Raw genomic sequence first — 24041 nt, forward strand, 5'->3', positions numbered from 1 at the left:
AGACTAATTTTCAAACAGTCTTGTTTACTGGTGAGTGCCGTGCAACCCTAGATGGTCCAGATGGAGTAGTGGATGGTTGGTGGATGGCCACCATGTCCCAATAAGGCTGCGACGTCAGCAAGGAGGTGGAGGAGTCATGTTTTAGGCTGGAATCATGGGGAGAGAGCTGGTAGGGTCCCTGAAAATGTAAAAAGGACCTCGGCAAAGTATATAGAGTTTCTGACTGACCACTTTCTTCCATGGTACAAAAAGAAGAACCATGCCTTCCGTAGAAAAAGCATCTTCATGCAGACAATGCACAATCTAATGCTGCAAAGAATACGTCTGTGTCATTGGCTGCTATGGGCATAAAAGGAGAGACACTCATGGTGTGGCCCCCATCCTCCCCTGACCTCAACCCTATTGAGATCCTTTGGAGCGCCCTCAAGCTAAAGATCTATGAGGGTGGGAGGCAGTTCGCATCAAAACAGCAGCTCTGGGAGGCTATTCTGACATCCTGCAAAGAAATTCAAGCAGAAACTCTCCATAAACTCACAAGTTCAATGGATGCAAGAATTGTGAAGGTGATATCAAAGAAGAGGTCCTATGTAACTTGCCCTGTTAAGATGTGTTTAATTGAAATAGCTTTTGATTTCAGTAAATATGACCTCCCAATGCTGCAATTTCAGCAAATGACCATTTTCAGTTCTTTACAACCTATAAAATGTTTTCAAACTGTTTTGTGCATAATAATTTGGAACAGTGCATTTAGAGGTTTTTTTTTTTTGGGAAAAAAAATACTGTTTTTGTTGGGTGGTTTGTTCAATGAAATTCGACTTCTACCCTGACGGTTGGTGACTTGAAAATTATACTGACTGTCATTTGCATCGACTATTAAGGAAAATCAGTGTAAAATATCATTTGCATAATAATTTGGAACGCGGTGTATACAGTGTGCGAAGAAAAGTAGGCCAACATAGTAGTATGTCCGAATACATCTTTGAAAAACGGTAAGCGAAAAGTCCCCGGACGACCTGCTACTTCCGGCGAGATTCCGAAGTGTGCATACTATAGACACTTTACTATCCCATGAAGCCACGGGAGAGGAGTTGTGAATGGCAATGAAGCGACGCAACTGACGCCGGTAGATCACATGACAATGACAACATGGCTAATGTAGTACGTCCGGATTGCATTCATACTTCACACATTCAACATACTTTTTAACTGTCGCAAAGTACGTTCAAATTGAATTTGTGAGAATAATAGTAATTTAATTTAATTGTAAAATTATTATTGTTATGGATTTTAGATTTTATTTCATAGCGCATCACCTCATATCTGAACACTGCAATAATCAGTCATCGATGAAAATTTAAAGCAGCTTTTTTTCAAACAGCGCTCGTATCTATTTCGGAAGTTTGTGTCAATGATGTCTAACTTTCATATTAACCTTTAAATTTTTGAGTTGTCTATCAATTAAACAGTGTAATTTGATATAAAATGCAGTAGACACAATGCACACTTCCTCTTAAACCTTGTTTAACCCAGAAAATTTGTTTTAATTAATCAGTGCTTGCATAATTAATAGGTCTTTAATGCCTATTGGGTAAATTTGCAAAGCTGCTGTCATTTTTTTTTAGGACATGTTCCTCTTTTAATCAGTTCTGAGGTGGTTTTCTGACCGCTGGAGTGTTGTGTGTGTGTTTGGTGTGTTAATGCCTAGCTTTACGTTGATGTGATTAATGAGTGTGGAAAATGCAGGGCACGTGGTGTCATAATAACAGTTAACAAATCTCCATATGCCTTATGAAACTGAGGGACAGAGGCATACTATTCATATTTGAATGTTTTATAAAGAGAAGCTGAAGACAGGAAAAGGGCAAGAGCGAGGAATAGCGGAGAATACTAAACAGAGATTCCTTTTTAAGCTGGATTCCATTTAAATTGCAATAGAAGGAGCCAAAAAAACGGAAAAATAAGATCTTGTAAGATGTGGTACCATAAGGAAGTAATTCAAAGAGATAAAATGGATTAGTCACTGCTTTATAAAAGAAATTGTGTCTTTGCTAGTTCCGTGATGAAATGCTCTTGCAAGTGTTTTTATATTCTTAAATTAAAATTCAGCTCTGTCTTTGTTTCTGCATCACTAACACGAGAGAGCATCTGCTTTTAGTTGTTTTTGTGCATTAGGAGATATTGACAATAAGATATCTAAGTTTTCTTTCTTTCACACTATTGTATAAAGGTCAAGAAAAAGTCAATGAATTGTAACTGCTGTGAAGTAACTTCTATGCATGACAATTAATTTTGTTCATTGATAATCATTTTTAAATCACTATTGTGCAATAATTTTTAGTGTTATTAATGTAAAAACTTTCATTTTAAATATTATAAATAATAAATAAACATTTTATTTTAATAAATTAATTTAATATTTTAATTAATTAATTAATTGATTAATAATTGTTATGCCTTTTTAATCATTATTGTTTCAGTGCTTTAATTATAAATGCATAAAGTATTTTATTTTTATTTTAATATTTTTATTTTAATAACAAAATTATGAATACATTCAATAATTGTTATACATTTTTAATCACAATTATCACAGGTATTTTCAGTGTTAAAAATTAGACGTTTTAATAATAAATGTAATAAATAAATATAATATTTTGTTTTAATATGAATTCATTTTATTTAAATATTTGTATTTAACATCATGCTTCTTGATTGGCCCTCACCTCCAGCCATGTCCCTGCTCATTGTCTGGGTTATTTATGGTTATGAATGAAGCAACGTCGGGACATTAATGACAAAAACCAGCACTGAAAAAGACTCTTGAGACTCTTCAGTCCTTGTGAATATGAAACTCTTCTCCCATCGAGCTGCTCTGCTGTGGCTGTGAACTACAAATGAAGCATTGAAATTCCACTTTGGGGAAGCTACTATGATTTGTGCGATCGTTCTATGCAGTAGTTTTATAAATAGCATTGTCTGCTCACTATTTTTAAGTCCCAGTGGTGCTTTTCCCTCTAAACTGGTGCATGCTGTCACTTCACATTGCAGATCGCTGCATTCATACTGCATCTCTCTTGTTCTATATGCAGTCTAAAACTTTGCTTCATGTTTCATCACAGGTTGAATTAAGGCTGGACAGTGGTGATGTCACTGCAAAGTAAGTTAAATCATTTAAGAATTGCTACGTTTAATTTAATTTAATTTTGTATTATTTAATTAAATTAATTAATTTATTTTGTTTTATTTTAATGTTTTCTTAGACTGACCTTTTTTGGTTATTCAGGACATGTCGAGTTAAAGTGCCATGTAGGTAAAATAGGGTCCAAAAGTCTAAGCTTGTTAAAATGGTTCTGTAATACAAATTAATACATTTTATTACCAGTGTAATTTTACATAAATCTCAATGTCATATTATGATTGTTTATTGACAGCAACACTTGAGCTGCTTTTCTAGTGATCAAGTTTCTTGTGCTTCAAGAAAAGCACGAAAATTTGATTTTGCATGGTGATTGTCACTGATTTTCTTATTGGTGACTTTTAAAAGTATTAAAAAATGTAATAAAAAGTATTAAAAAATGTAAATAAATATTAAAATACATATATTAATATATATATATATTATATATATATATATACTGTATATATATATTTAAGTATATATATACATATACATATATATATAAATATATATATATATATATATATATATATATAAATATATATATATATATATATATATATATATAAAATGCTTATATTTATGATATTATATATGATTTATATATGGTATATATATATATATATATATATATATATAAATCATAAATAAATATACAGTTTTATATATATATATATATATATATATATATGATAATTAATATATACATATCTATGCTAACATTTAACATTGTGCTAACATTAACACAATTTTTATAGATTTTTATATAATTATATATGGTATAAATACAATTTAAATATATATTAATATATTAATATTTAAAATTCAATCAGTTTTACAATTTATAAAAATGTATATATAAATGGTGATTTTGGTGCTCATCTTGCGCAGTGAGTGAGGCAGAAGGAGCTGTGAAAGTGGAAGAGTGGCAGCAGACGTTTTACGCCTCTGACTCGGGGATACAGTCCGGGGCGACCACGATTCGTGATGAGGAGGAATCTGAGTGCTGTAAGAAGTATAGCGTCAGTGCCAGCGCTGTGGAGAACGCCACGGGTAATGTGTTCTCTCTAAAGGTCTTCCTATGCCTCTCCGAACATTTTGATGAATTATACTACCTGAGGGCCTCCAAAAAATTTCACATTAGAGTCAGTGGCGTTGAACCCTCCCGCAAGGGCTGTGTGGTTTCACTGGCCTTGTACAATGTTTGGAAAGTGTAGTTTTTTGTTTACTTTTCGCTTTCTTAAGACATATGCATTAAAAAGTACATCGCCTGCATGAGGATATGCATTCACTGCTGTGCCACGGCTCTGATAATCCTGTTGCTTTATCTATTCAATATTCGTATTAAACGTACCTGTGGTTTTCTCATTATTCTTTGTCGTCGTGGTGCATGCCGTCAGTTCGAAGTATCTGGGGATTTTAAAATAGCTTCCTCACCATGGCAGCATATGTGCTTGCGCAGTTTTAGAAGAAAGCTGCAAATTTATTGTTCGCCCAGAGCCAGTGACATTTAGAAACTCATCCAAACACTCAGTTCAGTAGGTTCACTTTTTATGGTTAGAACATTATTGCTATCACAACAGAACCTCCGAAGAGCCCTTTCTGACGCTCGCAAGGCTTCCAGCACGGATTGCACTTCATTCAGACTGTCACAGACGCACTCCCATTATTCCCTCCTCTGGTTCTCTGGTGTCAATCTATTCTGTTATTTGCCCTGAACCACGTCTCCACTGCATCACGCTACGAAATATTGCATGATGTGATGGATTTTAAAATATTTTATGAAACTGACTCTGAGATCTGATTGAATGAGCCACAATCTAGGTCTTATTTGCGGATAAAATAGCTGATATGCAGACACCTGTAACTGCACAATGATTCTATATTAAAGTGGTCATGAACTGAGAAATCAAATTTCCTTGAGGTTTTGACATATTACGAATATCCTGAAAGTTTCAAAACTGAAAACGTTCTTGTTAGTCCAAAATCAGCTTTTAATGTTAGCAGGCCCAGCGAACGACTAATTCTGGAATATGCCTCTTCATGACGTAATTAGGTAGCGAAAGACCAGCTTAGGCCCCGCCCACTGGCGTTAGTGAGATGAGGAAGAGAGAAGAGCACAGGGTCACTCACTGGACTAAAAATAACATTACCTTCCAAAGGATCCTAATGCTGGGAATGTGGTTGTTTTATTTTCAACAATGTGTATGTCTCAGTTGAACATTATTTATTCGTATTCACTGGATTCTTTAGTAAATCAGTTCGCAAACTCGGCGCAGGCTTTTACGATATGGACTCGACAGTAATTACACAACATGCAAGCAACCGTTTTAATTCTAATGACCAGTGATTTCTGATGTAATGATTCATGTAGCTACAGTCAGATGTTCTTTGTCCTGTCAGTAAATCAAACCAGTGACTAAACGGTCAACTTCACATTGTTTCTCTTAGTAGGGTGTAAATAATCAGTTATTTAAACTGATTAAATTATATATAGAAAGCGTTCAAAGTACGCTCCGTTTATAATAGCTGTAGCTGTTAATCAAACAGCGCGTGTCTGTTTATCACTGACTGACTTCTGGACTCGCGCTAAAACTTTCGTAATAATCAACGAATCTCTTATTTACATTGTGTTTGCACTGTTAGTTATGATGAAAGCATTTGTTATAGCATTCATAATGCCATAGATCTAATTGCATTATCACTTTTCACGAGTAGTTAACATTGAGAGCAGTAATAGTAAAAGCGTGCTAAAAGTTTTCGAGGGAGTTCCACATGTAGTGTTAGCCAATCACAGTGGGCGTTTACACTGAAGTCTCACACAGACACGCCCCTTCAAACAGAGCGTTCGAATCAGAGGGATAAAATCAGGCTAGGAAAATGCCTTTTATTTAAAAAAATAAATAAATAAATCATACTAACATTATAAGTGCACCCCAGAAAACATTATGAAACAATAAAACAATGCAGTTCATGACCCCTTTAATGCGCCAAGTCTGCATATCTAATATATATTGTGCACAATATAATTAATTATAGTAATTGGTGGAAGATAGTAATAATAATTAATTATTATTATTTAATAATATATTTGTTATTGGTATTATTGTTTGAAGCAAAAATGTTTCTTTTTATCATAAAAAATAGCACACTTAATTTTTTATCTATTATTAAATTTAAAGTATGCTATTATTATTATTATCATCATCTATTTTTTCATTTTTTAATAATAATACCCATATTATTATTATTTTATATTATTTAATGACAATAACAACAATAATAATCATTATTAAGTAATAGTAATAATAATAGCACAGCCTATTATTATTACTATTAGTATTATTTGTATTATTACTACTATTATTATTATTACTATTAATATAATTATTGTTTTTAGTAATAATAAAATTAATAATATTTGTTATTATAAAATAAATAAATAATAGTAACATAAAAAATTGCAAACCTACATTTAAAAATACGTTCAAAAATTAAGTGTGCTTATTATTTGTGTTTTTTTCATCCTCATCATCATCATCTATGTATTTATTTATATTATTTAATATTAATATCCATAATATATTATTAGTATTATTATTAGTAATATGATTTAATAACAACAATAATAATCATTATTATTAATTATTATTAGTAGTAGTATTATTACTATTATTTATTTATATATAAATTAATAACAACAACAATAATAATCATTAAATAAATAAACAATAGTAATAGCACAATTTTATTATAACACATTTAATAATACATTTAAAAAATAAGTGCGCTTATTATTATTATTACTATTATTATTATTTATTATGGTTGTTTTTTAACAATAATAACATTAAATAAATAAATAATAGTAATAATAATAGCACACTATTTCAAAAATTAAGTGTGCTTATTATTATTATTATTATTATTATTCATAAGATCACCTCTTAACAGTGTTAAAATAATTCAATATGACTCTTTTATTTCTCTCTCTCTGTACTCAGACGCTGAGGCTCAATACAGTCTAACTCGAGCCCAGAGAGTGCGTGCAGCCATGTTCCCCGAGACGCTAGTGGAGGGAGAGACGGTGCTCACCACACAGAACGATCCAGACCAGCCCACCAATGTCCAGAGACTGGCCGAGCCCTCGCAGCTGCTGAAAACAGCCATCGTACATCTCATCAACTATCAGGACGATGCTGAGCTGGCCACACGTGCTGTACCAGAGCTCACCAAACTGCTGGCCGATGACGACCAGGTATGATGGAAAACGTTCAGAGACAATCATCACACGAAACCCTTTTAAATAAACATGCGTGTTTGAGGCTGGGAATCTAGTAAAACCTGTTTAAAAATGCCGTCAATTAATTATGAAAAATAAAACTTTGTGCTGAAGACTTTTTCAATAAAACAGAGATGAAACAGTACAGTTCTGCAAAAGGCTGTACGGTAGCTTTTGTTCTGTTGATATCCCACATCAGCTGATATCTTCAAAATGATCTAGAGTCAAATAACAAAAAGTTTTGACTTAGTAGCTGTTATTCTCAGAGCATAAACCCGGCTGCGCACATGGTGATATGAGATGCAAAAAGAAAAGGGTAATCTCACAGGACGGGCCAGAACTGTGGAAGGAGAAAGGAGGAATAAAGTGAAACAAAAGAGAGAGAAAAAATGCTTGTGGAAAACAACTTTAGGATATTATCTGTTTTCCAACTTAAATTACTGGCTGCCAAGAGCATGCAACCATTGAAATTCTAAAAACAAATAGAAAGCCTATTTGTTAATTTTTCGATTCATGCCATGTGTATAATTTAGCATATTTTTGCTTGTTTTATGGTTTTGTGTATTAATACGTTTTTTTGTTTTTTTTTTTACATTGAAGAATTTTAAAGGGGGGGTGAAACACTCAGTTTCAGGCAATCTCATGTTAATCTTGAGTACCTATAGAGTAGTATTGCATCCTTCATATCTCCAAAAAGTCTTTAGTTTTATTATATTTATAAAAGAAAGATAGGCTGTACCGAGTCTTTCCGGAAAAAAACGAGCGGCTGGAGGCGTGCCGTGTGGGCGGAGCTAAAGCTGTGCTTACCGCCGATAGCTAACAACACACAGACATTTGAAGCAGTTTTACTCACCGCCCGGTTCCAACGCACGACCGTGAACCTTTATCGTTGGGACTGCTCCATCCTTAAGCATTAGACGATCTGCAAATCCGGCGTCGAACTGGGCTTTGTTTATAAAACAATCATCGTCGAAATGCAGGGAACAAACAAAAACACTTGCACAACTCCGTTGATGCTCTGGAAAAACAACAAATGTAGTAATAGCATTTTAAAAACATGGTAAAGGGCCTTCACACTGAACGCAATAGCGCTCTTGAATTAAAACAATAGATCCCTATGGAGCTTTTCACAACAGGCGCGATCAATTGCGGCGCGACAAGGCGAGATTTATTTTTCCGACCAGTGTTGATTTTTTTTCCCCATGATGGAATGAGCTGTCCAATTAGATTTGAGCTTACCGAGCTGTTGCACAAAAGTGTGAGAGTGGTGGCGCTGTTTTGAAAACCTTTGTAAACACAGAAGATAAGTATTCTGGAAGAGAGAAGAGAATGCATGTTGAGTTCTTGTTATCACTGTTTTCTGAGAATAGATTTATTCTCATGTTTACTTAAATATATCTGTATACAGAAAATATTAATTTTCCACTGAATTATGCGATCTGAAGAGCACTGTCTGTTTTCCTCCACGGCGCACGAGTGTTATGAGTAAGAGAGCACATTCGCTCTAGATCTGTCAATCATATTCAGAACTCGTGCCCTTTCGCACATAAAGAATTGAGAGAAACATTTCTACAGATGAAACATGAGGCCAAATAGACATAATGATTACGACGATATATGTTCTGTATGCGTTTCTCATGCGGCTCGGGGTATTTTTATAACAATAAACAAATGTTTGAAATTGAAAAATACAAGCAGGTATAGCGTTCAGTCCATTATAACACTTCAAATAATGCATGTCTGCCTATTATATAATCAAAATGCTCTTCAGATCACAATCAGAAGTTATTGAAAGCCCTTAATTATGGTTCAAAGTGGGTTTTGAGCAAAAATATGAATAATGCATTCATTGTGAAGTGTAGATTGATGCTAATTGTAGCTCTCATTACATTTTATGATGTATTATTGTTAGCATTATAGATATTTTGTGTTTCTGGCGTAGTACCAAACTTAATTTAATGCTGTTGTGCAGCAAATTATGGTAAACAGAAAAAACTTCCAAATGCATAACCTGTCATGAAAAATGCATTGTCGGTCAGCGCCACCTATCTTGCAAGGGTGAATTAGCCGAAGACGATTTGTCGTTTCGCGTTCGGTGTGAAAGCTCCATTCGTCAACGATTCGCCTCGCTTTATCGCGTCACATTCAGTGTGAAAGGGCCTTAACATTCAAAACTTAAAAAAAATAATTGTGCATTCACTCATTAATGAGGAGTTACCGATCAGTTACAATATGGTTTTAGTTGAAAAATATTAAGTTATGACTGTTTTACAAAGCTTACGTTCCACTGGGTCCAATGCTGGTGAGTAATAAAGGTTCTTTATTGGCATTTATCGTTCCATGAAGAACCTTCAACATCCATGAAACATTTCCTTTCCACAAAAGGATCATTATAGTGGAAAAAAAGGTTCGTTAGATTTTGAGAATATCCTTCACACTAAAACAATGGTTATTTGAAGAACTGTTTCCTGAAAGGTTCTTTGTGGAACCCAAAATGGTTCTTCTATGGAATCGCTGCAAAAAAAACCTTTTGGAACTTTAGAGTGTAGACATAAAAGTTGAAACTTTTTGAAACTTTGTCTTTTACGATGGCAGGTGGTGGTAAACAAGGCAGCCCTCATTGTGAACCAGCTGACGCGCAAGGAGGCGTCCCGCCGTGTGCTCATGCAGTCCCCTCAGATGGTGTCGGCTGTGGTGAGGGCCATGCAGAACACTGGAGATCTGGAGACGGCTCGCTGCGCTGCCAGCGTCCTGCACAGCCTGTCCCACCAGCGCGAGGGCCTGCTAGCTATCTTCAAATCGGGTGGCATCCCCGCACTTGTGCGCATGCTCAGGTGAGTGTATGCCTGCACAAAAAGCATTACTTCTGTAATGTGACATGTTTCCATATGAACCAGGATGTGTGAAATGAAACTTGTTCAGCATAACTTGACAGGTGAGGAAACACAGGTAGGTAATTTGAGAGTTGAACGCTGGAGGAATATGAGAAGAACTTATGGTATATTTCTATGGCATTGGTGAATGCAGAGTTAAGGAAAGTTATCATGAGCATTGTAATGTTATAAGCGGATGTCATAACTTTCAGTATGTCAGATTTTAAAAGGACTGGTTCATTCATCAATCCGTAAGATCTTACCTTCATGCTGTGGAAATACAAACCGGAAGACAGAACACAATGAGCGCAGCGCTGAAAAGGGGCGTGGCTACATACGATTTATAGAAACAGCCATTGTTCTGAGATGTGCGCTTATGACTGCATATGCAGATGATTTGAGCGTTTAGAAACAAAATGAATGAGACCGTTGTTGTCAGATTTCATTGGTGACTTCAAATATGAAATTAAATCGTAATCTTGGTGAACAGCTTTGAAGAATTTGATGTTTCCCCGTTCATAGAGAATGAACTGAAATAGCTGCTTGAGAGGCGTTTCAAAGATGGCCGCCGAGTGAAATAACGCCTTAAAGGGATTTTGACTATTTTAACAGTATCATTAAATATCGACATATAAAGTATGGTTTTATGCAAAAAGATGTCAAATTATGAAACAAAGCCAGCTCAGAATATTAAATATCACCAAAGGCTAATAAACATCAAAAAAATGTATTCCCAGTCTTGGAAAAATGCAGATACTCTGTGTTCACTTATGTATTTCTAAGAGAAATAGTGAATGACAGACGCTTAGACGGTCTGATGCGTTTGTGTTTTAATTAGTCCCTTGACTGTTCATGGCCAGACAAATGTTTTGGTTGAATAGTGGCAAACGTTTGATGGACACTCACAGTTCCTAAGAGAACCTTAGACGGTCATCACCAAATCAATGGTATCTAGCCTGGACTAGCATAGAGATTCATGCTAGTTTAAACTGGTCTTTTCAGGAGGGAAGCCATAATCCTTCCATTCTGGGTCTGGTCAACCTGACAATTACTTTCCCAGTCGTGTTAGACTTGGTGTGCATGTTTAGCTCTCCTCCCATTGTGGTGCACATTAATTTGTGCTCATTTCATCTCCTTTATATTTTGTGAATAAGGCTTAGAGCTAACCTGCGGTGCATTCTGATGAACGCTGTGACTAAGCAATGCAAAAGCAGGACAGTGTGTCCAGTTCTATCTCTATATAAGAAAACGTCCACTACTATAATAGGGGCCATAGCAGAGCTGTATTTTAGAGATATATTTGGACTGTGATGGCAAATTTGCTCTGTCAGAAAGCCCATTTATAGCAGATGCTGAGATAATAGAGCAGAGCAGAATCTTTATGACCACACAACCACGGCTGCTGTAACTTTGACACAGTATCAGCTTATTAAGTTACCCGGAGAGTCTCCTTGGTGCAGCCAGCCTGTATTGAAATGTCATGATCAAGGATGCCATGGTGAAAATTTCAGCGTGTAACTACTGTAATAGAAGCCCAGATCTGTAAATGTGAGGTGTGTAATTTTTCTGATGTGAAAGCACTCTTTTCTCTTTCAGTTTAATATGCAGAGACAACTATAAGTAAGCCATTTGTAGGTTGATTTCTCTGAAAATGGTAAACTCTGTGATTCTGTAGCTGAAAACAATGTGTTTTTTTTTTAGTTGAGCATCCCGACATGAGCCAACCAGACTGTCTGTTTTTCTTCTTCTGGTAGACGGGGTAGATGTTTGAGAAACGTAATTGAGAAGAGTCTATTTTTGTGCAAAAATAAATGTAAACAATAATATATACATATGTGTGTGTGTGTGTGTGTGTGTGTGTGTGTGTGTGTGTGTGTGTGTGTGTGTGTGTGTGTGTGTGTGTGTGTGTGTGTGTGTGTTTTCAAGCTGGGGGTCCGTGGAAAATAATGTGGACAAGTGTATGTATGTTGTACTGTATATATATAGAGACACACACCTGTTTACAAACTCTTATGTTAGATGTGATTAATCACGATTAATCGATTTGACAGCACAAAATTGAACAATAACAAAAAACAAGAATGAAAATAGCTTAGTGAATATTTTATCATATTGTATTAGAATATCAATAATAATTTTTAATTTAGTAATATTTCAATATTTCAATAAATATGAAAATTTTGAGAATACATTATTTTATTTATTTTGAATAAATAAATTATTATTATTAATATTATTATTTTAATAATAATAATTTGTATCTCTCCTTTCTTCCAACATTGGCTTGCGAAAATATAAACAATTAACTTAAATAATAGTAAATATTTTTCAGATAATATTTTAGTACAAATATTTTATATTTGTGCAGTGAATAATAATTTTATGTTAAAAGTTTACATCTTTTTAAACCTTTTAATTTCACATTTGCTATTGCACAAAATGTAAGTATGTCCGTATACATTAAAATCTGCGGCTGCTTTTATATTTTAGGAAGAGTGTCCCTCACATCATATTTGGTGGTTCTGGACATTACAATCTATTTGACCTATGTGTTGTAAATATTCTATTCGTTCTTCAGTTCCCCTATGGAGTCAGTGCTGTTCTATGCCATTACCACGTTACACAACCTGTTACTGCACCAGGAGGGAGCCAAGATGGCGGTGCGTCTGGCCGATGGACTGCAAAGGATGGTCCCACTTCTGAAAAAGTCCAACCCAAAGTTCCTGGCCATCACCACAGACTGCCTGCAGCTGCTTTCTTACGGCAATCAGGAGAGCAAGGTGTGTGTCCATTACAGCGCCCCCTGTGGCAACACTGAGAATGCATTGCCTTAGGAATTGAGTTTGTAGAGTGTGTGTGTGTCATAATCCATTTTGTTGTTCTCTCTTCACAGTTGATCATCTTGGCAAATGGTGGGCCAGAAAGTTTGGTGTTCATTATGAGAAACCACAACTATGAAAAGCTCCTATGGACCACCAGCAGAGTCCTGAAGGTGCTTTCTGTCTGTCCGAGCAACAAGCCGGCTATCGTTGACTCTGGTGAGTGTGTGTGTGTGTGTGTGTGTGTATGTGTGTGTGTGTGTGTGTTATGTTCTCGTTTTTAACTATCTTTTGCTCTTTGTTTCACTTTTGTATTTTTATTTTTATTCCTAGACCCTAGAGGAATATTATTATCTCTTTTCTCTCATTCCCGAGGACAGTTCTCTTGGGCATTTTGTATAATTTCCCTATAATATCGCAATCTCCAACTCTTTTTTTTTTTTTGTATCTTTTTTTCCCCACTTCTTGATTAATGAATTTCCATGACTTTTCCATTAATTCATGGTCATTAAAAGACATATTTATGAGATTGCTGGGGGCGATTTCCATTTGTTTGTCATGTACCAATTCTGTGAATAAAAACATTTGAACATTGAATTATTCACTACAGTTCAAAAGTTTGGGGTCGGTTTATTTATTAATGTATTTGAAAGAAGTCTCCTTTGCTCAACAAAGCATTGATTTAATCAAAAATACAATAAATAAGTAATATTGTGAAATTTTGTTACAATTTAAATGTTCTATTTTATAATGTAATTTATTACTGTGATGGTAAAGTTGTATTTTCAGCATCATTTCTCCAGTCTTCAGTGTCACATGATCCTTCAGAAATATCAATGTTGGAAACTTTGCTTAATATTTTTGTGGAAACTGCAATCCATTTGTTTTTTCAGTATTTTATGAATAGAAAGTTCAAATGAACAGATTTATTTAAAATAGAAACCTTTTGTACTATTATATAAATCTAAATGTATTTATCTCAATTTTGATACATTGAATGCATCCTTGATGAATAAAAGTATTTCTTAAAAAAAAATAAAAATTCATAATGACCCCAAACTTTTGAATGGTATTTTTGTGCAAAAGCTCCAAAAAGACAAATGAGATTTAAATGCAGATCAATAGATGATTTGTCTTTCTGAGCTTCTGTGCACAGCTTGACCAGAAATTTACTTTCACTACGTAACTTTCTTTTTTATTACCATTCCATGACTTTTCCAAGTCTAGAAAAAACACTATTTGTAAAAATCTCAGATGTTTGTCATGTTTTTTTATGATCTTGAGAGACAATTGCCAGGATTGTTGGGGAGAGTAGGGAAATGGGATCGGGACACATTACGAGCCCAACTTGAACCTGCATCATCCACATGAGCACCGTGCCTCAACATATCAGGAGCATGTGTGCAAACCACTATACTGCAGTCCCAGCAATACATGGTTTATATTTGATTCTGCCATTGAACTTAATTAAATTTTCCATTAAAACGAATATTACAGCTTTATGTTAAAACCCACCTTTGGCCTACTCCGCCTGTCAGTACATCCTCACAGCAGTCATGGATGTTACTTTATTAATTCTGACCTTTCAGCGAATTAATACTTAAATATACAACGGCAAAGGTTGTGGGAGTCAAATATCTCGCCCTATCGCGCCTGCCAGGGCTGATCTCATAAAAGTCTTTACAGTTATGCCGTGACTATGTCCTTTCCCATATGAAGCTTTGGCGCTCGTCTTGAGAAAGCGCTGAGGATCAGGTAGTTACAACACTGGATGAGAGGCAGTTTTCAAGGATGTGTCCTAATCTCCTTCCCTCTTTTTATCTTCCTAAGCCATGTGGCTTTTAGTTTATCTGCACCGACTCCAAAAGACATTTCTCTCCCCTTGGCAGACAATGGCTAATCCATGGAGAAATACAGCCTTCTTTTTAGAGCAGGTTGTGTAGCTGAATAGTTTTGTTCTTTTTTTGTGTGGTTAAGTCCGATAAATATGGACTCTAAACCCTTTTTCTCTCCATTTGGCAGGAGGTATGCAGGCCCTCGGCCAACATCTCACAGGTTCGAGTCAGCGTCTAACACAGAACTGCCTGTGGACTCTGAGGAATCTCTCTGATGCAGCAACCAAGCAGGTAATGGAGCTGTTCCACTCTGTAGATCGTAGGTTTGCTTGTGCTGTTTGTGTGACTTATTGAGCAAAGCAACTGGAATTTTTGTCTGGTGGATGATGGATCAGGTGAAAAATCCCACAGATTTCCACTGAACAAGAGACCAAAGCCATATGAGACAAGAGTATTGGACAATTTGACTTGGGCTTGCAAGGAACCACCCATTATTAAGGGTTGGGTATCGTTTGAATTTGAGCAATTCCAATTCATCTAAACGATTCCAATTCCTATAGGTTCCCAGTTTCGATCCCAGTAAGGTAAAAACATTTAGTCAAACATTTATATCAAACATATTTATTCTGTGTCTTTTGGTAAAACGTCTTCTTACAGCTGATTTCCATGAACAAAAATCAGCAGCCTAAAGAACACTTACATTTTCCTATGGGTTTAACTCAGCAAAAAACAACTGGACTAACTCATATACATTTAGAAAATTAATATTAAAGACGTTAATGACACAGACTGCAGAAGGTTTATTAGGCTGCTGTCACTTTAAGACCTCATGCAGGATCCAATCAACTGTTACAGATGCATTTACTCATGAAGTTTATGTTCACTTAAGACAAAACTGACTGTGTCTACAAGGTTATTTTGACAATTGTGTGTGTATTTGTGCGTTCAAGCGCAAGAAGACGTGCACGAGAACTTAATTCAGTATCGCGCACTATATGGGAGGCGGCTCTCTGTGTGAAAGAAAATGGCGTGCTGCGCGAGTGCAGAATTTTGTGTCTTCTTGCGCTTGAAAATGGTTTGAAATCACATTTTAATGCGCACCCATGAATCGATAAAACGGAATCGAAATTTCAATTTTATTACAAGTATCCGATTCCTGACCTTACGAATCCGATTCCAGAATTGGAATCGATTTTCGATTCCCAACCTTACCCAGAATACCTTAGGAATTTTCGAGCAAAACCCAAGAAACAATTCAGATCGTCTTATCAGCGCTCAAGGGGAGAAAGGTGGTGACGATTCTCTGGGCCCCTGGCTTCTGGGGGGGCCCCTCATTTTCAACCGAGGTGGATGATCCCACTCCCGTCCCAGATCGCGATTTCAGTCGAGGGGAGCTATTTCAATTATTTAAAAATATATATCTGCTCTGTTATTGCTTTGAAGAATAACGGAATTGAATTCATAATTACAGTTCTTTTTGAAAGGAAAAACTGTTTGTTTTTACCTTGTTACTGTATTTTTTTATAAAGTGAAGCAAAATTACCCCAAATATCCTGAAGAGAAAATCAGTCAATCAAGAATCTAGGCTGAATGTGAAATGTCTTTTAAAAACAGATAATTAGTAGCCTATATTTGCCTACTAATGAAATAACAATGGCATCTCATTATACAGTATTGGATTCAATTATTAATTGTGCAAATGCTCCAAAGGATTTCAGCCCAGACAAAGCTTGAAAGCCACGAAACGGCTTTCATGTAGTTTGACGTTTTTTTTCCCTCTGTACTTTCTAATGCTTTTATAGTTCAGGCGACTTGTGGTTTTTATAATTATTCCTCACCTCCACACAATTTGTCCCTCATCACTGCTACTCAGAATTCAGTGGCCCAGAAAATACACAATTAATGATAAACAGGTTATCATTTTCGTCCTTATTATTAAATTCACAGAACAAAAACAACTATGAACAGACGCGTCCCCTTCTGCTCTTACGGAATGTGTCTTGAATTTAAATGTATGAATTTGAGCTCATGTCATTCCGGTGTCTGTCCGTCTAATCCTTCACACACCGGCGTTGTTTCTTATCTCCTTCTTCCACTGCCTTTCCTCTTTCATTTGTTCCTTATCATGGTCATTATTTCATTTGTGATAATTAACGGTTTGACTGTCTGATTCTTGAAATATTTTTTTTTTTTTTTTATGTGAATCTTTTGTGCTGTTACTGTCACTGATCTTTTTTTATGCATGAAAAGGTGAATGTTAAAGGAATATTTCAGGTTCAATACAGGTTAAACTCAATCCACAGCATTTGTGGCTTGATGGTGGTTGCCACAATATAATCCACTTGTCCCAAAAATATGGGTTACAGTGATGCACTTACAGAAGAAATGGACCTGTACGCATTAAAATAATTACTGTTTAAATATTATAACCCAAGATGTAACCAATATGTGTTAACATGATTTCTTTAGTGAAAAACATTTGTTACTAACCTTTTTTTGTGTAGTTATATCAAATATTACAACTTTGCTGACATGACGATACCATGGCATAAACCGTAAAACCTTAAAACAACTGTAAGAATGATGATTTAAAGCGTAACTCTCACCAAAATGCAACCTTAGGGTCTTTTTGTGAATCTACCCCAGGAAAACTTTAGTTTAAAAGCATAATTAGGATGGAAACGCCACTTTTAAGATTGACCGTATTTTCGTTTTTGGTCAAATTGCATTTTGAATGGGAGTGCTAGGGGCACTACTTTGATAGCATCAAAATCACTATTTTTAAAACACTAAGAAGGCTCGACACAACATGAAACTTTGCTCGAAGTATCACCAGGGGCTCTTCACATGAACTCGAGCACTGAGAACATTGTTTGTGTACACAGTTTACTAAAAAGAAAGATTTTGAACAACTCACTGTAGCTGTGTCCGCCGGCATTTTGACAGTCAAAAATGGAAAGCTCCTAAAGCTTAGTTCCATATAAATTCACGGATACTTTGTTGTTTTGTCGTTAGTGAAAATCAATATTGACCTTGTATTTGAAAAAGGATTCCTCATATAAGAAACAATACTAAAATTCAGAGTCAGTTCATTCGCATTCGGAGATCGACTATTGACTATCGACTATTGAAAACGAAAATACGGTCAATCTTAAAAGTGGTGTTTCCATCCTAATTATGCTTTTAAACGAAAGGTAGATTCACAAAAAGACCCTAGGTTGCATTTTGGCGAGAGTTAACGTCACACTTATACAGCTTTGCAGCTTAAATAATACACAATACGTTTTAACGCAAGACTTATTAAAAGTGCTTTTAACATTCTATATAAAAATAACAAGGAGCACTTTTTTTCTTTTTTTTCGATGGACCTTAACTTACACAACTAATCAAAAATTTGGTCAGTAAGGAATTTAAAATAAAAAATAACAAAAGGAAATTAATAGTTTTATTCAGCAAGGACACATTAAATTATCAAAAGTGAGAGTAAATTAACAAAATAATGTAAATAATGCTGTTCTATTCATCTCTAATAATGATAATCTTTCTATTCATCACAAGAATCCTGAATCCCACTTTTTCCACAAAAGTATTAAACAACACAACTGTTTTTAACATTAATAATAATAGGAAATGTTTTTTGAGCAGCAAATCAGCATATTAGAATGATTTCTGAAGGATCATGTGACACTGAAGACTGGAGTAATGCGTCACAGAAAATATATACAAATAGAAAACAGTTATTTTAATTTTTTTAACCATTTTTGATTAAATAAGAGACTTCTTTCAAAAACATTACAAAAATCTTACTGACCATCCTCGAGTACAGTAGATTAATGTACTTCTCTGGTTCATTAGGCATATCAAGCTCCAAATAAGCCAAAAAGGAAGCATAAGAGCATTATAAAGGTGGTTCATATGACTCATGCACTATATTCCAGGACTTCTGAAGCTTTTTGTGAGAGACTTTAATCACCTTTCACTTTAATTGAAACATTAAATGTCTCCATTTGTGTTCCCTTGGAGAATGAAAGTTATGGGAGAAAGAAAATCCTATTTATAAAATATATTAAAATAGAAAGAAGTAAATGCAGCCTTGTTGAGCATAAGAGACTTCCTTCAACAACACACAAAATTCTTCCACACTTTTGAATGGTGGTGTATTTAAATGTATTGAATTCTTGTTTCCTGTGGATACAGGAAGGTCTCGATGGTCTCCTGCATATCTTAGTGAGTCAGCTGGGCTCAGATGACGTGAACATGCTGACCTGCGCTACTGGCATCCTGTCAAACCTCACCTGCAACAACGCGCGCAACAAAGCCCTGGTCACTCAGAGCGGCGGGGTGGAGTCCCTGATTCACGCCGTGCTTCGAGCCGGAGAGAAAGAGGACGTGGCCGAGCCGGCCGTCTGTGCCCTGCGTCACCTCACGAGCCGTCACCCTGACGCAGAGCTGGCCCAGAATGCAGTGCGTCTGCATTACGGCATCCCCGCCATCACCAAGCTCTTGGGTCAGCCGCACTATTGGCCTGTGGTGAAGGTCTGTATGTGTGTGTGTGTGTGTCTGAATTGCTGCCAATTTGAAAGCCCTCTCTGGCGTTTGAATTGAAAGGTCAGATTTGAATCATCTGGGTGCAGAGCTTGCGTGGCTTTGATGTGGAAGAATGCTGAGACTTGCCTCTCTTGTTAAGCTGATTTGATGCCGGATCTTAGTCACTGAGCGGCACTCCTACGCTCCTCCGGGGCTTCAGTGTAATTTTGAGGACACTAGCCGGAACAATAAAAGAGCCCTCAAGCATCATATGCAAGGAATCGCTGCCATACATGGACTGAAAGCAGCAAAGCCTTGTATCAGGATGCCAGGGTAAAATACATTTGTGTTTCATGTTAGAAGTGTAATGATAACACTTTACAATAAGGTTCATTTTTTAAACATTAATGTATTAACTAACATGAACTAACCATGAGCAATACAATTGTTACTGTTTTTGTTCATCTTTGTTAACGTTAGTTAATAAAAATACAGCTGTTCATTGCTTGTTCATGTTAGTTCACACAGTGCATTTACTAATGTTAACAAGATTTTAATAAAGTATTAGTAAATGGTGAAATTAACAACAAAGATTAACAAATGCTGTATAAGTGCAGTTCATTATTAGTTAATGTTAACTAATGTAGTTAACTAATGTTGTTAACTAATAAACCTTATTGTAAAGTGTAATTATATAGAATGAGATGAAGGTGAGTAAATGATGACAAAATAAAAAGATAGATAGCGTTTTTTGACCAGGAGTTTTCAAAGTGAAAACAAACACATTTATAATGTTATAAAATATTTCTATTTCAAACAAATGCTGTTCTTTTCATCACAGAATCCTGAATAATAAGAAATGTTTCTTGAGCAGCAAATGAATGATTTTTGAATGATCATGTGACACTGAAGACTGGAATAATGATGCTGAAAATTCAGCTTTGACATCACAGGGTGTTGTCAATAACAACTCAAAACCTTACTGACACTAAACTTTTCCCCTCCATATTTGAATATGGAAAAAAAAACTTCCTTCCATGAAAATGAAAAAGTCAGTCAGTTTTCCTTTGCACTTCTAAAATGAACCTCACAATTATATATCTTGTCAATGTCTCCATGCTAGTCAAAGCCCTTGAAGCTTTGGCGAATCAGAAGGTCGCAGTGAGTGTAATTGTCTGTCCTCGGCTCTCTGATTTGTGGTGGGCCGGACTCTTGATTGTGTCTCTGTGAGCTCGGGCTCCCGGCACGCATGATCTCTCGCTTAATCGTATCAGACCGTTGGAGCAGAAACCTGTGTGTGTGTGTGCTGTGATCTGTTAAGCACGTGTGTATCGATCCAGAAGAACGACAGTGCCAGGCTTTTATTTTCACTCACAGTCTGCATGCAGAAATTCCTAAAAAAATCAACCTGGCTGAATAGGAAGTCTATAACATGTTTACATTGATTTATTTTACTCAGATGGTTTGTGTTGCTATCCGCTGTGGTGTACTCAGTGATTTGTTTCTGTATATGATGAGCTTACCAACATCACACCGCCAAGTTTTCACATTTTCATTGCCATTTGCATTTTTAAAACGTATAGGCATTAATATATTCTGCAAACGAAAGTGTCCAATAAGATTAACAAGATGAAGTGAGAAGTATTGGGCTGCTAATGTAATCTCAACTGGCCTGTGTAAAAACCAAACCACTTTTATTTATTAGACTACTGATGTTAGCATTTGATGCTATCTTTTTAAACACTTTTCAAAAGTACTATTCGTTTCTTTTAACCTGTTAAACATTTTGGGCCCTATCTTGCACCCAGCGCAATTGACTTTGTACACCGACGCATGTATCATTCCTATTTTGCACCCGACGCACAGCAGACTTTTCCCTTCACAGACGTACGTCGGTAAATTAGGGAATGAACTTGCGCTCCCGGGGGGGCGGTTCAGCGAAAAGAGGAGGCGTGTTCCCTGGTGCTATTTTGCAGTTTCAGAAAACAATTCCGCCACAGACCAGGAAAAACCTAGTCCAAAGTCAGTGGCGCGTTATTCAGATGCTATTTTAAGGGCGCATTCTTGACCATAATGTAGCGTGTGAACATCGCACATACACTTTGCTTCTCTCATCTATACACAGACGCAGCAGTTGCATTTTTTCAAACTATACATAATTTCAAGGAAAAATATTCCACACGAGGGAAATCATTGTTATGTCCATGAAGATAGGCTCATAAATCTAGCTCACACATTTACCCAAATTATTATACGCCTGTTTTACCGAAGCTAATTTGGGTGGGTTTCTCCCATCCCCATACAATGTCACTTCTCTGTGTTTTCGGCCCTAATGAGAACGTCCGACTCCTCAGCTGTGAACCGACTGGCGTGCGCCTGGAAAATCCGCCATTATAATAGCAATCCGCCATGGAACAAGCACGCCTGCTTTTAAAGGGAATATGAGATGTCGCTCTGATTGGTTTATTTCACATTGCGCCCAAACCACACCTATGAGTAATGTAGCTACTTCAGACCAACCCATTTTAAATTTTGCCCGCCCACAAAGTTACTTGCGTTTCAGATCGTTAAAATAGGGCCCTTTAAATGAATGCACCTTTAAGTAATTCAGTGAACCACGAGAGACTGTATTACAGTGATTTGACCAAGTAAGAAAAAAACTGTTTATATACAGTATATACACATACACACAGAGAGAAACGAAATATAAAAATATACATACACATATTATGTAAACAAACTTTTATGTTAGATGCAATTAATCACAATTAATCAATTTTGACAGCAGTATTTTTTTATATATTGATTTATTTATTTTAATTTGAATGCAATAAGAATTGTGTACTACAGTCACTGCATTATAATCACTGTAATCAACAGTAATCTTGTGGCTTATTGCTTTTATAAAATGGTGGGAACAACAATACGATACCACTATTCAAGTTACATTCATGAAGAAGAAGAAGAATCATAATAAATTAATCAGAATGATAATCAGAATGAATAATATTCTTCCCAGTAATATAGCTATAGCCTAACTGTTTTTGTAGTAGAATGGACCAAATTTATGCATTTATCATTTGAAATCTGCAGTGAATGTGGTCCATTTAGAGTCAGAACTATTCATTTTAAAATGCCTCTATGTAGAAACCAGACAGTTTCACAAACAAAATGTGCGAACCTTCTGTACTGTGGATGGGCCATCCCCATCTGGCTGATGGCTTTGGTTGCACCCAGGCAGGGTGGGGAAGACAGATCACTAATGCAACACACATGAATCCCCAATGTCTGGAATGCATTGCATCATGTTTATTCCTCTTCCATTTGGAGAGGTTTCTGGCACTTGACGTGTCTTGCCGTCCCACACTGCAGAGATCCGCTCTATCAGCAGGCGTTCTCTAATCAGCAGAGGAACATTGTGGACTAATGATGCGTTGTGAAGGAGGCCGTAGGAAATTAAGCGTTTACGCATGACATTTCCACTGAACTACATCGTGGAGTGACATACAGGTGATTTCACCTACAAAGACTAGCATGTGCATCGATGCATCCATAAACAGATTTACATGCACTTACATCAAGCATCTCAACCTAAACGTTGTATTCAGCTCAATTTTTTAATAAAAAAAAAAAAAAATTTTTGCAAGTAACATCGCTCAGTTGCTCATATTGATGTCAGTGCCTGAGTTTCACTCGCCAGTCAGCACTTTGGGATTTACAAGAGTGAGTCACTTGTTAGAAATGATGACAGCTTTGAGGAATGGACTTACAGTGGAGCTGAACAATGATGAATTCACTACAGTTGTGTTTAGATTTAGGTTATGAATTTTTGTAAAGGTATAGAGGTACAAAAGTGGGTCACAGTTCATTGTGTTTAAGGGAATTTAACTAAACTCATGAGAAAGAAAAATCTTTTTAATATTGTTTTTCATAGACGTCAATAAGATTTTGGGATTTGGAGAGATGTTCGCTTGCTTTTTTGCCCTTGTTTTCTCCGATTTTTCTCAACAACTGCGTTCAGCTTTACCAAGAAACCAAAGACTGCAATCAGAATCATGTATCTCAATAAAAACTTCTCAAATCTCCCATCAAATTGATTCAAAACCAAAGTTGCGAGCTACTGTATGTGATCCTTGTTTATTTATTCACTGATTTTAGGCATTTTAAGATTTTTTTGGAAACCATTGCATTAATCCATTTGTGATCAGAAGAAAACAATAAGAAAATAATTGAATAAAGAAGTTGCCAAACATTTTATGAACAGTAGTTAATATGCTGTACATTTTTCACACTATAGGCCACAGTGGGCTTGATTCGCAACTTGGCCCTGTGTCCAGCCAATCAGGCGCCTCTGAGGGAATCTGGGACAATCCCTCGACTGGTCAACCTGCTTTTGAAAGCTCATCAGGAAACTCAAAGACATGGCTCAGGGGCCCAGCAGACCTATCAGGTGCATTTGAGGGTTTTTCAACCTGTGCATGGATTTTCCATATATCCTAGTTGGCCTCTTTATTCACCCTCACATAT

General features: G+C 36.0%; 1 protein-coding gene across 2 annotated transcripts in view; it reads left to right on the forward strand.

The window, feature by feature from the left end:
• Positions 1 to 24041, forward strand: part of jupb (junction plakoglobin b) — a 73765-nt gene that overhangs the window by 38979 nt on the left and 10745 nt on the right. For both annotated transcript variants that reach the window (XM_081377252.1, XM_081377253.1), the window contains exons 2-10: positions 3120 to 3157; positions 4070 to 4231; positions 7183 to 7436; positions 10056 to 10294; positions 12912 to 13113; positions 13227 to 13371; positions 15175 to 15278; positions 19185 to 19523; positions 23812 to 23964. In XM_081377252.1, coding sequence (XP_081233378.1) covers positions 3145 to 3157; positions 4070 to 4231; positions 7183 to 7436; positions 10056 to 10294; positions 12912 to 13113; positions 13227 to 13371; positions 15175 to 15278; positions 19185 to 19523; positions 23812 to 23964 — 1611 coding nt within the window. In that variant the 5' untranslated portion in view covers positions 3120 to 3144. The remainder of the gene's footprint in view (positions 1 to 3119; positions 3158 to 4069; positions 4232 to 7182; positions 7437 to 10055; positions 10295 to 12911; positions 13114 to 13226; positions 13372 to 15174; positions 15279 to 19184; positions 19524 to 23811; positions 23965 to 24041) is intronic.

The sequence above is a fragment of the Scardinius erythrophthalmus genome, assembly GCF_964197995.2.
Source record: "Scardinius erythrophthalmus genome assembly, chromosome: 10".
Taxonomy (NCBI): domain Eukaryota; kingdom Metazoa; phylum Chordata; class Actinopteri; order Cypriniformes; family Leuciscidae; genus Scardinius; species Scardinius erythrophthalmus.